Consider the following 17,768-nt stretch of genomic DNA (forward strand, 5'->3'; position numbering starts at 1 on the left):
ATGCAAATGTTGTCAACTCTCTAGTTTTGCTATTAGTTTAGTGCTTTCTACTCCCACAGGATTGTTTGTAAAAAAAAAAAAAAAGACCTTCTAAATGTGCGCAAGGAACTGCTGCATGCAAGTTTATGTAAAGCCCAATTTCTTTTGTAGAGTATGAAAATGTTAAAACCCTCGCCAGTTTATTTTTCTGACTGTGCCGCTGAAGCTGAAGGAAATTTTCCTTCACATCCTATCTCAAAGATGCAGAAGAGAGCTAATCTCCTAAAGTCACGGAAATGCCCCTCTTAGACAACTGGAACAGGTGTCCCCATTGGGTGATTTACCCTTACCTCCTGTTGTGGGGACTATTTAAAATTTTCTATTTCCCCTCACCTTTTTAGGTCACCAGTACAACTAGAGAGGTAAATCTCTGCAATGGGGACACTGACAGCAATTAAGTTGACAGATGTCTAATCCACCCCCACTTTACACAAAACTGAAATAAAGATTTTATCTAGAAATGCAGTACATATTAATGCTAATATCTTGCAACAATAGCAAGAATTTGTAGAACATTGCAACGACTCCTATCTGACAATGTCTGAATCATCAGCAGTGGAATTCTTACCCTGTCTCGACGACTTGCTATTTCAGCCTTAATTTGATAAGGATCATATTTTGTGTTTGTAGAGAATCCCGAAAAAGCTAAAAGAAAATTAGAAGTACAATATGAACACACATAAACATACAAAATATCTAATACATTACATTTCAGTATAGAAAGCAAAGCTCATGCAAGATTCAGTAGCCAATCAGTACAAATTAGGAGCTAGCAGTTTAGAAGATCTCCCAAAATCTTGCTTTCCAGGTTGCCAGCTTGTTCCTTCACTTTGTGGTTAACCGGGTTCAAAGCATAGGTGCCCGTTCCTGCTCAGTACAAACACTCAGCTTGAAACGTCAAGGAACTGCAGAGTCCTGACCTCAACCCGATAGAACACCTTTGGAATGAATTACATTTGAAACTGCAAGCCAGGCCTTCTCGTCCACATCAGTACCTGACCTCACAAATGCACTTCTGGAAGAATGGTCAAACATTCCCATAGACACACTTCTAAACCTTGTGAACAGCCTTCCCAGAAGAGTTGAAGCTGTTATAGCTGCAAAGGGTGGGCCAACTCAATATTGAACCCTACGGACTAAGACTGGGATGCCTTTAAAGTTCATGTGCATGTAAAGGCAGGCGTCCCAATACTTTTAATAATATAGTGTATATAATTAAACATAAATATAGCAAACACAAGAGATACTCCATACAGAAAAGTGGAATTGCAGTTGTGTACTGTACAGGGGAATCATTAAAGGTCCCAATGCGTTTCGCAGCCCATTGCTTCTTCAGGAGAAACAATGATGTAATACAGTAATACTAGGACGTAGACTGCACCTTAAACAGGGATGCATTCCCAAAAGGCTGTAGTAATAGATAGGATAAATAAAGTGGAGATTAAGGGAGCCCACCCAAAGATACCACCCAAACCTGCTGTAAATATAGAATTCACCACTCCGGCTGCCCAAAGTATAAATGTTGAAAGTAGTCATCACCGCCATCAGGCGACAAGACAAAATACATGAAAGGGGTCCACCCTAAAAATGAAGCTGACAGCCCACTGCTCAAAAAGAACATGAAGCAATCCTGCATGTTGTCACATAATTTCAGCCCTACTGACATTTGCAGAAAATATCTCAGACAATAATTGACAACAAGACTTCCCATGTTATAAGGCTATTAAAACCGGCCATAGACGATTCAAATCTCTGCCGGTTCAGCAGGAACCAGCTGAGATTCTAACCATGTATGGGCAAGCTGAATGTACCCATGTTGACTGATCGATTAACTTGGGTACAATCAGCCTGATGAATTTTACATGAAATTATTACTAGCGGCTGTTATAGCCGCTAGCAATAATCACTGTATTCTCCTGATGGGGATGGCTTCCCCAGCTCGCCCCCGCTGGGAGAACACAATGGCTCCATGGGAGGGATTCCCGTCAGCTCTGACTGTGTTGATGGGGGAATCGTGGTTGCAGGAATAAAATTTGCTCCGTCTATGGCTGGCCTAAGTGTAGCTCCTGTCCCTGCTTTGTCATTCCCAGTGGAAAGAAGGCATCATACAAAACACTGTGATGTTGGCAAACATCTGGAAATATATGAACAGTATATAGCTGTCTATAAAGTCCATATAAAAATAAGCAACAGGGAGATGAGCGACACTCCCAGGCTCTTAGAATGGCCTGCTAACTATGCTGATGGGAGTTCAAACCATACAAAAGTTCATCTAAGTTCTAATGCCCTGTACACACGGTCGGATTTTCCGACGGAAAAAGTGCTATCGGATTGTGTTGTCGGAAATTCCGATCGTGTGTGGGCTCCATCTGACTTTTTCCGTCGGAATTTCCGACACACAAAGTTTGAGAGCAGGATATAAAATTTTCCGACAACAAAATCCAATCGGTTAAATTCCGATCGTGTGTACACAAATCCGACACACAAAGTGCCATGCATGCTCAGAATAAATTAAGAGACGAAAGCTAATGGTACTGCCCCGTTTATAGTCCCAACATACGTGTTTTACGTCACCGCGTTCAGAATGATCGGATTTTCCGACAACTTTGTGCAACCGTGTGTATGCAAGACAAGTTTGAGCCAACATCCGTAGGAAAAAATCCATGGATTTTGTTGTTGGAATGTCCGATCAATGTCCGAACGTGTGTACGGGGCATAAGAACGGTCAAGGGAAGACCTGTTGTGCACCAACGTTTCCAGCATGCAAAAAACTTTCTTGTAATGGAGAGATACAACACAGAGCCCTGCCTGGGACTTGCTGATGAATTTCACCCACAAATGGGTTTAATCATGGGGAAAGCCATAGAAATGTAAAGAGCTGTTGTTCAAAAAACATCTTCTAATAAAAATGTTAGTTTTGTGGCTTTGATTTACTGACATAAAAACAATTGAGCAGAGGAATTCTGCCTTTACTATGACTTGACCGATCTGCATACTTGTTCCGTGTTAGTGACTTAGAAAATACTTAAGTATGTGAGTCAAAATAACAGCTAGAAAATTGCAGAATGAGATCAGTTATGGTAGCACTAACCCCCAAATTTTCCTCATGCCAGAGCTGAAAAATGAAGTCTGGACAGGAGCACAGGAGGCTACCTCCTTCATTTTTCAGTTTGTCATCCAGTCATTGCAACAGACCAGCCCAGTCCCTTTTGCCAGTGATTGGGAATCTCTGCTTGTGACGAAGGAAAGGAGTGTCCAAACACACACACTGTAGACTCCTTGCTGTATCAGAAAGCCTCATATAAAAAAAGTCAGCAGATTCAAATCAGCCTTTCAAATCAGAACTTAGAGCCCTTTCACACTGAGAGCGCGGCCACATTAGCGGTAAAGCGCCACTATTTTTAGTGACGTTTACCATCGTTTTTTTATGCGCTTTTTGACCGATATCGGGGTGCTTTTAACCCCCCGCTAGCGGACGAATAAAGGGTTAAAAGCTCCCGCAAAGCCAAAGCCCTTTGCAGGCTCTTAGGCGGCGCTGCCCATTGATTTAAATGGGCAGGGGCGCTTTAGGAGTGGTGTATACATCACTCCTAAAGCTCCCCAATGATGCTGCTTGCAGGACTTTTTTTAATGTCCCGCCAGCGCAGCGCCCCTGTGTGAAAGCATTTGGGCTTTTACACTGGGACTGCAGGGGAGGCATTTTTTAGATGCTTTAAAGGCGCTATTTTTAGAGCTAATACGCCTGAAAAATGCCTCCAGTGTGAAAGGGGTCTTAGTGACTTTTAGATTGTTAGCGCTAAAGAGCAGGGCCCTCTGATTCCTACTGTATTAAATTGTATTGTAATTGTACTGTCTGCCCTTATGTTGTAAAGCACTGTGTAAACTGTTGGCGCTATATAAATCCTGTATAACAATTGGTACTCACTGTATTCTGTCTGCAGTGCGATTTAAATGGTGCTCACTGTATTCTGTCTGCAGTGGGATTTACATGGTGCTCACTGTATTCTGTCTGCAGTGGAATTGCATGGTGCTCACTGTATTCTGTCTGCAGTGGCATTTACATGGTGCTCTCTGTATTCTGTCTCCAGTGGTATTACATGGTGCTCACTGTATTCTGTCTGCAGTGGTATTTACATGGCGCTCACTGTATTCTGTCTGCAATGGCATTTACATGGCGCTCACTGTATTCTGTCTGCAATGGCATTTACATGGTGCTCACTGTATTCTGTCTGCAGTGGAATTTACATGGTGCTCTCTGTATTCTGTCTGCAGTGGAATTTACATGGTGCTCTCTGTATTCTGTCTCCAGTGGTATTACATGGTGCTCACTGTATTCTGTCTGCAGTGGTATTTACATGGTGCTCACTGTATTCTGTCTGCAGTGGAATTGCATGGTGCTCACTGTATTCTGTCTGCAGTGGCATTTACATGGTGCTCTCTGTATTCTGTCTGCAGTGGTATTGCATGGTGCTCACTGTATTCTGTCTGCAGTGGCATTTACATGGCGCTCACTGTATTCTGTCTGCAGTGGGATTTACATGGCGCTCACTGTATTCTGTCTGCAGTGACATTTACATGGTGCTCACTGTATTCTGTCTGCAGTGGGATTAATATAGTGCTCACTGTATTCTGTCTGCAGTGACATTTAAATGGTGCTCACTGTATTCTGTCTGCAGTGGGATTAATATAGTGCTCACTGTATTCTGTCTGCAGTGGGATTTGCATGGTGCTTACCGTATTCTGTCTGCAGTGGCATTTACATGGTGCTCACTGTATTCTGTCTGCAGTGGGAATTGCATGGTGCTCACTGTATTCTGTCTGCAGTGGGATTTGCATGGTGCTCACTGTATTCTGTCTGCAGTGGGATTTGTATGGTGCTCACTGTATACTGTCTGCAGTGGAATTTACAGTACATGGTGCTCACTGTATTCTGTCTGCAGTGGATTTACATGATGCTTACTGTATTATGTCTGCAGTAGTATTTACATGGTGCTTACTGTTTTCTGTCTGCAGTAGTATTTACATGGCAGTAGTATTTACATGGTGCTTACTGTTTTCTGTCTGCAGTGGTATTTATATTGTGCTCACTGTATTCTGTCTGCAGTGATATTTGTAAATGAAAGAAAACTGATGCAGCCACCATTAATAATTGGTAAGCTGCAATATAATACATTTTTGGTTTTGGGTTTAATACCGCTTTAACTTTAAAGAACTGCTCTGTATCTTGTCTCCCGCCACCCTCCTTACCATATTTCCAAGTAGTAGAAGACACCTCAGATGTAGGCAAAGCTTAGCTGCCATTACCCAGTTTGCCCAGGGCCAGGTAGTGTTTTGTACTCTGTTCCTTGTGAAATAGTCACACAGGTGCCAGGCCTGTCCATGGAGTCAATCTCTATTATAATTGTAGTGCTTATGTCTAGGAAGTCCATTGTTTTCTATGACTGAGGACATACAGTGCCTTGAAAAAGTATTCATACCCCTTGACATTTTCCACATTTTGTCATGTTACAACCAAAAACATAAATGTATTTTATTGGAATTTTATGTGATAGACCAACACAAAGTGGCACATAATTGTGAAGTGGAAGAAAAATGATAAAAGATATTCAAAAATGTTTTTACAAATAAATATGAAAAGTGTGGCGTGCATTTGTATTCAGCCCCCCTGAGTCAATACTTTGTAGAACCACCTTTCGCTGCAATTACAGCTTCAAATCTTTTTGGGGATGTCTCTACCAGCTTTGTACATCTAGAGAGTGACATTTTTGCCCATTCTTCTTTGCAAAATTGCTTAAGCTCTGTCAGATTGGATGGAGAGCGTCTGTGAACAGCAATTTTCAAGTCTTGCCACAGATTCTCAATTGGATTCAAGTCTGGACTTTGACTGGGCCATTCTAAGACATGAATATGCTTTGATCTAAATCATTCCATTGTAGCTCTGGCTGTATGTTTAGGGTTGTTGTCCTGCTAGAGGGTGAACCTCTGCCCCAGTCTCAAGTCTTTTGCAGACTCTAACAGGTTTTCTTCTAAGATTGCCCTGTATTTGGCTCCATCTATCTTCCCATCAACTCTGACCTGCTTCCCTGTCCCTGCTGAAGAAGAGCATCCCTACAACATGATGCCACCACCACCATGTTTCATGGTGGGGATGGTGTGTTTAGAGTGATGTGTAGTGTTAGTTTTCCGCCACACATAGCATTTTGCTTTGAGGCCAAAAAGTAAAATTTTGACCAGAGCACCTTCTTCCACATGTTTGCTGTGTCCCCCACATGGCTTATTGCAAACTGCAAACAGACTTCTTATGTTTTTCTTTCAACAATGGCTTTCTTCTTGTCACTCTTCCATAAAGGCCAAATTTGTGGGGTGCACGACTAATAGTTGTCCTGTGCACAGATTCTCCCACCTGAGCTGTGGATTTCTGCAGCTCCTCCAGAGTTACCATGGGCCTCTTGGCTGATTATCTGAATACTGCTCTCCTTGCCCGGCCTGTCAGTTTATTTGGACGACCATGTCTTGGTAGGTTTGCGGTTCTGCCATACTCATTGCATTTTTGGATGATGGATTGAACAGTGCTCCGTGAGATGTTCAAAGCTTGGGATATTTTTTTATAACCTAACCCTGCTTCAAACTTCTCCTCAACTTTATCCCTGACCTGTCTAGTGTGTTTCTTGGCCTTCATGATGTTGTTTGTTCGCTAAGGTTCTCTAACAAACCTCTTAAGCCTTCACAGAACAGCTGTATTTATACTGAGATTAAATTACACACAAGTGGACTCTATTTACTAATTAGGTGACTTCTGAAGGCAATAATAGGTTCCACTAGATTTTAGTTAGGGGTATCGGGGTAAAGGGGGGCTGAATACAAATGCATGCCACACTTTTCAGATAATTATTTGTAAAAAATCTTCAAAACCATTTATCATTTTCCTTCCACTTCACAATTATGTGCCACTTTGTGTTGGTCTATCACATAAAATCCCAATAAAATACATTTTTATGTTTTTGGTTGTAACATGACAAAATGTGAAAAGGCACTTTTTCAAGGCACTGTATATACTTGCCCAACCACTTTAAAGAATCATTATAAAATATGAACCAGCACTGACATGTTAATATGCAGTCTGCATGGTTAAGATAACAGCAAGACATTGTGATTCAGTGTTGGAACCAGATGTTAACATTATTTTAACCACAAAAAAAGTCGCATCAGTAGCACATGGCACAAATCATTTATGTAAAATAATTTTACATCTGGACACTCTGCTCTGTATTACTATGCAGATAATGCAAACGTGACCAATTTCATTTCTTTGTACATATTTCACCGTTTTCTTACACAGATTTTTCAATAGCCATTGACAGATTTATTTTATTTGTAATTGTTGTACAGTATTTACAAATTAGGACCTCCACCCTACAGCTGCTCAAGGTTTGGATGGACAACTTAAAATCTGATTTGAGATATTACCAATCTAAGTGAACAATTAAGTGAAGAGAGCTCTGCACTCCGTACAACTGCAGATTTGTAATATTGTTCTCCTGTTTCAGAGAATTTCTTCACTTCCTGTCCTGGAGGCACAACAGGAAGTAGGAAAAAACTCTACAAAATTTGAGAAATGCTCCTCTCGGGCTGTTTTAACTGAAACCAGTGCCATCCTTATGTTCTGATGACAACTGTAAAATGTTAGATTTTCCATAACGTCTACATCTCTTCCCCCCTTCATTGCAAAACTAAAAAAAAGTTTTGATTATGCATACACCTTAAAGCGGAACTTTATCCCTAACAACTTGATAAAAAATAATGTTCTTCAGCAAGGAACATGCATTCCACATTAATAATTATGATACCAAAATTAGCCTGTGCTGTAAATTGCCTCCTGCATTACTCCTGTTTCTTCTTGCCAGAGGCTGCCATTCTGCTGAAGCCCAGAGCCCCTGAGCAGCAGTAAATCTTTAGGCTGTCAGCAGATCGGCCTCTAGTGGCTCTGACTTTTGGCATAGTGGCAAAAAATAGATAGAAACTGAGCATGTGCAGAGCAGGGTGAGACAGTGTAATATTGGATTTTAAACAGTATAGGCACATCTTTTAGTGCTTTTACAAACCTGCAAAAGGGGCCAGCCTGAAGTTACCTACCAGGACTTCATTTTCTGACTAAAGTTCCACTTCAAGGCCTGATTCACACCTATGCATTTTTAGTGCTTTTTTGCATTTTGCAAATTTGCACTACAGAACGTGTTTCATAGGAAACCTTGTTAGATGGACTGTAGCGCAAATCTGCAAAATGCAAAAAGCACTAAAAATGCATAGATGTGAATCAGGCCTAAAGGAGAAGTATGGTCAAAGATATATTGGCTATACTTCTTCTGCAGGTCACAGGAGTGCACTTAAAGTAAATCTGCACTTCTGTGACCCAGATTCATCTGACAGCAGGCTGACATCACAGAACCGGGTCCAGGCTCTGCAGGGATCCCGACAATAATGTTGCACTGCTGAGAGCCTGAGTCATCTGCTCCTGCCCTCTGCACAGTCCAGTGAGTGCTGGAGGAGCAAAGCACAGAGCGGTGACTGACAGTTACTGCTCTGTGCTTAGAGCAGATCAGAGGTCTTTGATCGCTCAGTTCTCGATGTAGAGGTGGCAGGGGGAAGCTGCAGCTTTGGATTAATGCTGCATCTACATAGGGGAGTGTGATGGTTTATTTTTTTGGAATCCCACACTTCTCTTTTAACAGATAATGCCCTGAGAAATGCGCAAATTGCAATAACCACAGAGAACAGATTCAGAATTTTTTTATTTTTATTTTTTTTACCAACTTAGCATTCTCAACTCATCTAATGCACCACTTACTCAGTATGGCAATGCTAAGGTGAGATGAGAGTGCTAAGCCAATTAAAGTGGAATTCCAGCTTACACCTAACTAACTGTAAAACTGTCCCTTCCCTCCTCCTAACACCTATGCCAGCTAACCTGTGTAAGAAAGGATAGTACTATTGTGCTTGTCTGTGGTATAAAGTTTTTCATATCGTGACTTCTTTGGTGTGTAGCTGCCTTTTCTACAGAGTATTCCGATCTTGGACAGCTCCCTATGGCCTGGCACCCAACTCTCAGGAGACAGCAGCAGCCTAAGCTTTGAAGCAGTGGATGTTTCCTATCTTCCTAAACCTTAATAAGAGCTGCAAGTAAAACTGAAAACCGTAACTGAAAAACTGTAATTCTCTGGTCCGACATGCCCCCTTGGGCAGCCCTGTTGATTAAAGTAGTGTCGTTCAGGCGTTCAGGGAAGGGGCCTCTTGATGATGCATTTAGTGGTTTAAAAAAAATTAAAAAGCCCCATATTAATTACTTTATATGGAGCCTGGCTGAATTTCAGTAATATATATAACAAAGGCTTCAATTGGGGTTTAATACAGAACTGCAGCCAGGCTATAGACATTCAATATTTTCAAATTTTTAACAAGCAGTACATACGCTTTCATATAAGCCCTCACACAGACCTCAATAAAATTTCCAATACAAGAAAATGAAGTGCACCTACTCTGTGTTAAAGTGTTACTAAACCCACAGCAATCAAATCAGTCTGTATTTGCAGTAAAGTATGCTAGTTATACTCACAGTGCACAATACAGAGCCTTGAATGCACTCTGCACATGCTCAGTTTGGTGTGTATTGCTTTTTTTTGGGGAGGGTGCATGTGATCAGCACAGGGCCAATCAGCACTTTCCAGACAGAGGGTCAGGTCATGTGGCCTCATAGGACAGTCAGAGGAGAATGAAAACTCCTGCTACATGCTTTAACCAGTGCTCGGGACACACATAGAAGTCACAAGACTGTTATATATTGCTGATGAGAAAAGGTATTTAGCAGTTTATAGTTACTAAAAGAATTGCATTTCCATGTTCTGCGTACTGTAGGAGACCAGATATAGTGAATACAGGGTCCTGGGTTTAGTAACACTTTAACATTACAGATTAGGGAATTGAGGATGAATTGCTTCACAGTACCTATAGCTATAGAGGTCATTTAGGACTTGTTATAAAATGTGTTTACCACTTGTGAAGAATATGTAAATATTTGAATGTCCATAGCCTGGCCACAGTTCTATTTTAAGCTAACCTATGAAGACATATGATGAACCGCCCCGCCCCCCTTCTCTTAAAACAAATAGCTATTATGTTATGAAAAACACTAAAGCCAGGACTGTTTGTGAAAAGGTAAATTGTAATACACCCCATCCCTTTTGCTAGGTCTCTTGACTATAATGGTCCACCACAATAACATACTGTTTCCGAACCATAAATTGAAGGCAAAAACAGACAACCAAATCACAAGCTAAGAAATGAATTTATTTTAACCACTACAAGGCCTTCATCTTGACTCATGGTAAGAACAAACCTACACAGTATAACAGTTTAACACAGAGCAATGATGACAGCTATTTTCAGAAGTTAATAGCAAACTGCAAAAATATTCCCCATAGCTGTTTTCTTCACTATTACAGCTGTAAAATGTTCCTTTTCATGGCAAAAAATGTAAATTGTGATGACAATTCATATGTTCTGCAACTGCTTAAAAATTCTCCCAAGACATAATGGTCCTTGGTAGTTTTGTGTCCATTCATGCAAAAAAACACATTACATGTGGGTGGCTATGATTCACTAGGGACTATCCACAGCAATTTGCTCTAAAAAACATTTCTGTTATTTATTAAATGACGATTGTAGTCCTGTACGCAAATCACTGCAACCAGGAAAGGAAGAATTGGTATGTGATTTATTTGTTTGAAAACAAAAACGTATTAACATTTAAAGTTATGTATGCGCCATCACCAGCTCACGCTGAGCCGTGAGGCCAAACATGTGGGCTGCAGTAGTTTATATAAAGAATGGCTTTGTCTTATGTTTGGCCTACACACATTGGCCAGTGCCAGATGACATTCTTATCTGCAAACAGAAAAGAAGTTAGCAACTAAATCACATTTCTACAACAAAATACTCCAAATGTGGAAAACTGTCTTAAAAGGAAAACTCTACAGAGTAAGTATAAAGGTTGCAATTCCTAACCTCCTTTTATGAAAATACTAATTGCCTAGGATGTAGATTTGGGGCTCTGACTTCCCCTGATCTGTATACGTGTTACAGGTCGGTGACTCAGAACGTATTGGAGTCATTTGAGCAGCATGGTAGCAAAGTATCTAGCATTTTCTGAGGGAGGTCAACAATGTAAGAACCATGTAATAGAGGGAAGGTTTGGGACTTTATATGAGGCACAGGTTAGTGCCTCCATCCCTATTCGAGTACATATAAAGGGAAATTGGGACTTTAAATTAAGCAGTTGGAATGCGGAGGTGTGGGTAAAAAACTTTTATTCATAACATAATTATAGCAGAAAGATAATTTCATATATATACATAAATGGGATATGCACAGAATGTAACATAATGGATAGAAAATACATATACACAAATCATGGGTAGTAAGATATTGCACATAACATAATGGCATGGCCTACAGTTGCCAAGAGTGGCATGCCCGAGAACTGCATCCGTGATCACATGATAAATAGGTTAAATGGGTTAAAACATGATTAACCATAAGAGTACGGCATCAAGATTGGCTTATAGCTCGATGCATTTCGTGAATACGTTCACTCATCAGGAGCAGATGATTACCTGTAGAATATACAAATTAGTAAACCAACTCTGGTAAGAGAAGGATATAGATGGAGGATGTTTCAATATCAATGATTAGCCAAGCGCTCTTACCAAGGCGGACAGTGACAGCGGCATGTGGCAATCTGACCCAGGGTGCGCAGGAAGTACAGACCCTGCCGCGGGGGCTGAGGCGGCATATACACAGGTCGCAGCTATCAGATGGTATAGGGAAGTGCATGGGTGCATGGATGGTGTCCATGTAACAACAGGTGATGGTATGTGCCTCATCGCACAAAATTATCTAATTATCTAATTTGTATATTCCAAAGGTAGAACCAAATTTTTCTCATTGTATGACCTGGAACAAGAAGTTTTTTTGTCCTTTTAGTGAATAGGGATAGGCTAGCTGCAGGAATAAACGAACATAAGGGAATTGATCAGTCATGACACCACAAACTGCAGCCGCAACCTGTGAGCCCACTTTTGCAAGGTGAGGCAAACAACCAACACAGGGAATATACTGTAACTATACTAGTTAAAATAACAACAACATCTGAAAGTGTGCAATGCCTTTAAGCATAGTATTTTTCTTGCTTAGTCTTCCTTTCTGAGCAATTTTAGGCAACAAGCGAAAGCCCACTGCACACAGGGCGAGCAGGGAGTCTGCCTGCTCAGCGGGGAATCTGTCTGCAGATCCCCGCTGAGCGAGGGAATGGCTGGTCTGTCTCTGCTCCGCTTATACGGAGCGAACACAGACATAGCCTGCTTTCCCCTATGGGTGGTCGGATGTAAACGGACCGCCTGTCCATTTATACCCGACTGCCATCTGATCTGATAGACAGATGGCGAACAGATTCCCCTCCGTCTGTTTTTAGCAAACAGGATTGGATGTTGGTGGATGTCAATGGACATATGTCCATTGACACCTTCCACTCCATAGAGAAGACTCGGGGGTCAGATTGGGTCTGCCTGTGAAGGGGTCCTAAAGCAATCAATGAGTTACTAATGTCACTTATTCAAAAACTGTATTTGTGCTCAAATCCAAGAGAACACTCAATTCAATTTAAACATAACTAAACTCAAGAACAAAACAGTCTTTAGATGTGGTTGATCTTGCCAGATATGCAGTGTCCTTGTCACTTTCTGTGAGCAGAACCGCATAAAATATCTTACCTTCATTCTTTAAACTACTAATCCCATCAGCTCCCATGCTGTTTCCAGAGATACAGTACAACAGTACAGTGAGTGGGCCTACTCACTAGTTACTCAAGGACACTAGCTGCCTTTAGGCGATCCCTAAAAACTCATCTCTTCAGGGAAGCCTATCACACCTCCAACTAACTGAACTTTTATCACTTCCATCGGCTCATCCCCCCCAGTTATGACCTTTTGTACCACTTAACCCACATTAGATTGTAAGCTCCTAAAGCGGAGTTCCACCCAAAAATGGAACTTCCGCTGTCTGGATTCCTCCCCCCTCCGGTGTCACATTTAGCACCTTTCAGGGGGGAGCAGATACCTGTCAGGTATTTGCTCCCACTTCCGGCAAAAGATCGCCGCGGTATCCACAGCTTTTGGGAGACACATAGGTCCCAGAAGACAGCAGGGACCACTCAGAATGCACAGCGCGACTCGCGCATTCTCAGTAGGGAACCAGGCTGGGAAGCCGCAAGGCTTCACTTCTTGATTCCCTTACTAGCAATGCCGGTGCCTCCACCCGGAGCTGAAGGACGGATCGGCTTCGGGGGCCGACATCGCGGGCGCCCTGGACAGGTAAGTGTCCATATTTTAAAAGTCAGCAGCTGCAGTATTTGTAGCTGCTGACTTTTAATTTTTCTTTTTTAGACGGAACTCCGCTTTAAGAGCGGGACCTTCTTAACCCTCTTGTATTTTATTTTATTGTATTGTAACTTTACTGTCTCCCTTTATATTGTAAAGTGCTGCGCAAACTGCTGGCGCTATATAAATCCTGTATAATAATATTAATAATTATAATAATAAAGTACAACAGTACAGTGAGTGGGCCTACTCACTAGTTACTCAGGGACAGGAAGTATGTAAAAATATAGAAGAAAAAGCCTGAAAAAGAAACTATTGCAGCCACCTCATCTAAGGACTATTAAGTTGCATTATATCACATTTTTGTTCTCAGGTCTAGGTATACTTTAAGAAGAATTGGTCAGACCAGACATTTTTGGGCTGCCATTCCTGTGGCAAAGAAAAGGGTCAGAGATCACTGAAAGCCTGCCAGCTGTTGCCTTGTCAACTACTGCACAAGAACCACAGAGGTTCACTAGAAATGTACTTCCTAAAGCTGGCACTGTTGCAAATTTCTTTATCTCCTTTTTATTTATGGTACAGTATAGTGCCGTCAATTTAGACAGCGCTTTACACACATAAACATATATACAGTATATATATATATATATATATATATATATTACCTAAACTGCCCCTGTCATTGAAATCAATGGGCAGCGCTGCCGTAGCGCCTGCAAAGCGATTCGACAGCGGCGCTTTGCGAGTGCTTTTAACCCTTTCCTCGGCTGCTAGGGGGGTTAACCACTTAAGGACCGGAAGGATTTTCCCCCTTAATGATCAAGCCATTTTTTGCGATACGGCACTGCATCGACTAAACTGACAGTTGTGCGGTCGTGCAACGTTTTACCCAAACAAAACTGACATCCTTTTTTTTTCCCACAAATAGAGCTTTCTTTTGGTGGTATTTAATCACCTCTGCGGTTTTTATTTTTTACGCTATAAACAAACAAAGAGCAACAGTTTTGAAAAAAAAAAACATTTTTTTTTACTTTTTGCTATAATACATATCCCCCCAAAAAAATATATAAAAAAAAAAAAAAAATGTAAATAAAAATATGTATCAGTTTAGGCCGATATATATTCTGCGACATATTTTTGGTAAAAAAATTGCAATAGGCGTATATTGATTGGTTTGCGCAAAAGTTATCGTGTCTACAAACTATGGGATAGATTTAGGGACTTTTATTTTTTATATTGTTTTTACTACTAATGGAGGTGATCTGTGCTCTTTAGCAGGATTGCGACATTGTGGCGGACAAATCTGACCCCAAATGACACTTTTTGGGGACCAATGACATTATTACATTGATCGGTGCTAAAAAAATGCACTGATCAATGTAAAAATGACACTGGCAGGGAAGGGGTTAACACTAGGGCGTGATCAAGGGGTTAACTGTGTTCCCTCAACGTGTTCTAACTGTAGGGGGGAATGGGCTGAGAGGGACATGACAGAGATCACTGTTCCTGATCACTGGTGACAACAGATCTCTGTCATGTCACTAGGCAGAACAGGGAAATGCCTTGTTTACATAGGCAGTTCCCCGTTCTGCTTGTGTACAAGGCGATCGCGGGTCGCTGTCGGAGATCGAGTATGCCCGCCCCGCGGGCACGCTCCCACGGCGTGCAGTAGGAGCAAGCGAGCGCCGACCGCAACAGCACCTGCACGAGCCGCCATACAGCTACGGGGATTCACGCAAGAGAGCCGACCTGCCGCTGTATAATGAAGGCGGCTGGTCGGCAAGTGGTAAAAAGTGACCCGCTAGCGGCCGAAAAGCGCCGCTAAAATGATGGTAAAGCGCAGCTAAAACTAGTGGTGCTTTACTGCTACCGCCCCCACCACCCCAGTGTGAAGGTAGCCTTAGTGTCACTGGTGATGTCAGTGGCAGTTAGTCAGCCCCCCCCCCAGCGCCAGTTAGTGTTAGATTGCCAGCCGCACTATCACAGTCTCACTATAAGTCGCTGATCACCGCCATTACTAGTATTATATTTATATATATCTATATATATATATATATATATATATATATATAGATATATATATTCCAATATATATACCACAGTTCGTAAACGCTATAACTTTCAGGCAAAACAATCAAAATACACTAATTGGGTTTTTATTTACCAAAGACAAATAACAGAATACATTAATACATTTTGGCCTAAATTTATGAGGATTTTTTTTTTTTTATATGTTTTATTGCAGAAAGTAAAAAATATTGGTTTGTTTCAAATAAAATGTCAGTCTTTTTTCATTTTTATATAAAAAAATTAAAAAACCCAGTGGTTATCAAATACCACCAAAAGAAAGCTCTATTTGTGTGAAAAAAATGATACAAATTTTGTTTGGGTACAGCACTGCATGAAAGCGTAATTACCAGTTAAAGAGGTTGTAAACTCTTTAAAAAAATAAATAAACAAACAAACCTGTAAGACATCGCATACTAGCTCATTATGAAATACTTACCTTAGAACCAAGCCCCCCCCATCGGCGCCCGCACAACGCTGAGATAGCTGACATCTTCCCCAAAGTTTCTTCCGGGTTTGTGGGCTCCGATGCTATGAGTGGGAGCCACCGTTCATGGTACATGGCTTGGAAGGAACAGCACCCGTGGCCGTTCCTTCAGATCGCATGTGCAAGTGATGTCACTGGCTGCATGTAATGTAAATATCTCCTAAATAGTACACGTTTAGAAGATGTTTACACTACCTATAGGTAAGCCTTATTATAGGCTTACCTATAGGTAAATGTCTGCAGAGGAAGTTTACTTCCTCTTTAAAGTAGTGCAGTGCCAAACAGCAAAAAATGGCCTGGTTATGAAGGGGGCAAGACCTTCCGGAGCTGAGCGGTTAATATTTCTGCATTGCACTTCAGTATCCTTTACCCCCCAAACAACACAATCCAGCTTACCTTTAGCCTACCTATTCTGTACATCTATGAACTTGTAGATTGATATAAATGACTCTTTACACAATACGCACATGCAGAGAACAGTAGAAAATACCCAGGTTCAAAGATTATTGTAGCAGTTAATTTAGATAAAGTCAGTGTACTCTTCTCCAATGATCAGAGTTGTCCTGAACCCCCCCCCCCCCCCAGCCGCACAGCCATTCACTGGGAAGCTCAGTGTGCTGTTTCTTCTCCTCCCCCAACTTGTTTTTATGTGGCTGAGAACAGGGGGAATGTGATCACTTATAACAAAGGGAAAAAAAGGTATTTCTTATATCTATACAAAAATGTTTTGCCTTTCATTTCAGTTTTAAACTGAACGGGTTGATTTACAAGGTGATTGTTTACAATCATTTTAAGGAACGACTCCAAATCGAATGCTTCTTCAAAACATAAAAAGCAAATGGTCCATTTACTTACAGCTAGCATGGGAACGGTTGTCTTCATCACAGAGTTCATGTAGCTGCTGGTATTCCTTCTGTGCCAACTCAAAACGCTGCTGCTTGATTTGATAAATCTCTTTTTTAGCATTAAGAGCATCCTGAGCGACAACTAAATATTCTTTCAACATCCGCTCCTGTTCTCGTCTCCACTGCTCTCGAGGGTCCTCAATTTGTGTGATCTCTTCATAAAAAAAGGAAAGATGCAGTATTAGTCAAATGATTTCTAAAAATGCTTTATAAACCAAAATGCTAAACCATTCTTAAACCGAAAGTGTAAACTAACAATGATTAAAGGAGAAGTAAAGCCAAAGCGTTCTGATATGGATCACAACATTGCAGTTTGTTCTGCACTCCTGTGACCCGCTGTCGGCTGAGGTCACAGAGCCAGTCCAGGCTCTGACAAGGGATCCGTCGGGATTCACCCGGGACCCTGGATCGGCACCTGGCTCAGCCTCTCAGCAATCCGCTGAGAGCCTGAGTCAGCTCCTCTCACCCTCCACAGCTCAGCGCTCCAGTGAGAACTGGAGGAGAAGAGCAGAGAGCTGCTGACTGACAGTCCCAGCTCTCTGCTCAGAGCGGAGGGGGAGAACTGAGCGATCAGAGGTGTTTGAGCCGGTGGGGGACAGATGAAGTATCAACCTAGGTGAGTATAATGGGGTTTTTTTAATGCCATACTTTTATTTTAAAGAGGACTTTTGATTGACTATAACCTGCGAAAAACCGATTATACTCTGCTTGGCTGATTTCTGGTTGGCAGCAATTTTACCACGTTCTTTAGATTGTCAATCAAAACCAGCTTCTGTGGATGTGGGGCATGACAGTACTATTAGGCTTCATGAAACTCTTCTAAACGCTTTTCTCCTAGAAGAC

The 17,768-nt window shown here is 41.5% G+C and overlaps 1 protein-coding gene across 1 annotated transcript in view; it reads right to left on the reverse strand.

Moving 5' to 3' along the window:
* The window catches only part of WWC3 (WWC family member 3), a 270,635-nt gene that overhangs the window by 136,176 nt on the left and 116,691 nt on the right, over window positions 1-17,768 (reverse strand). The window contains exons 3-4 of the mRNA XM_073616354.1: window positions 16,876-17,079; window positions 608-684 (exon numbers count right to left, since the gene is read on the reverse strand). Coding sequence (XP_073472455.1) covers window positions 608-684; window positions 16,876-17,079 — 281 coding nt within the window. The remainder of the gene's footprint in view (window positions 1-607; window positions 685-16,875; window positions 17,080-17,768) is intronic.

This window comes from Aquarana catesbeiana, linkage group LG02, assembly GCF_042186555.1.
Source record: "Aquarana catesbeiana isolate 2022-GZ linkage group LG02, ASM4218655v1, whole genome shotgun sequence".
In the NCBI taxonomy this organism is placed as follows: Eukaryota; Metazoa; Chordata; class Amphibia; order Anura; family Ranidae; genus Aquarana; species Aquarana catesbeiana.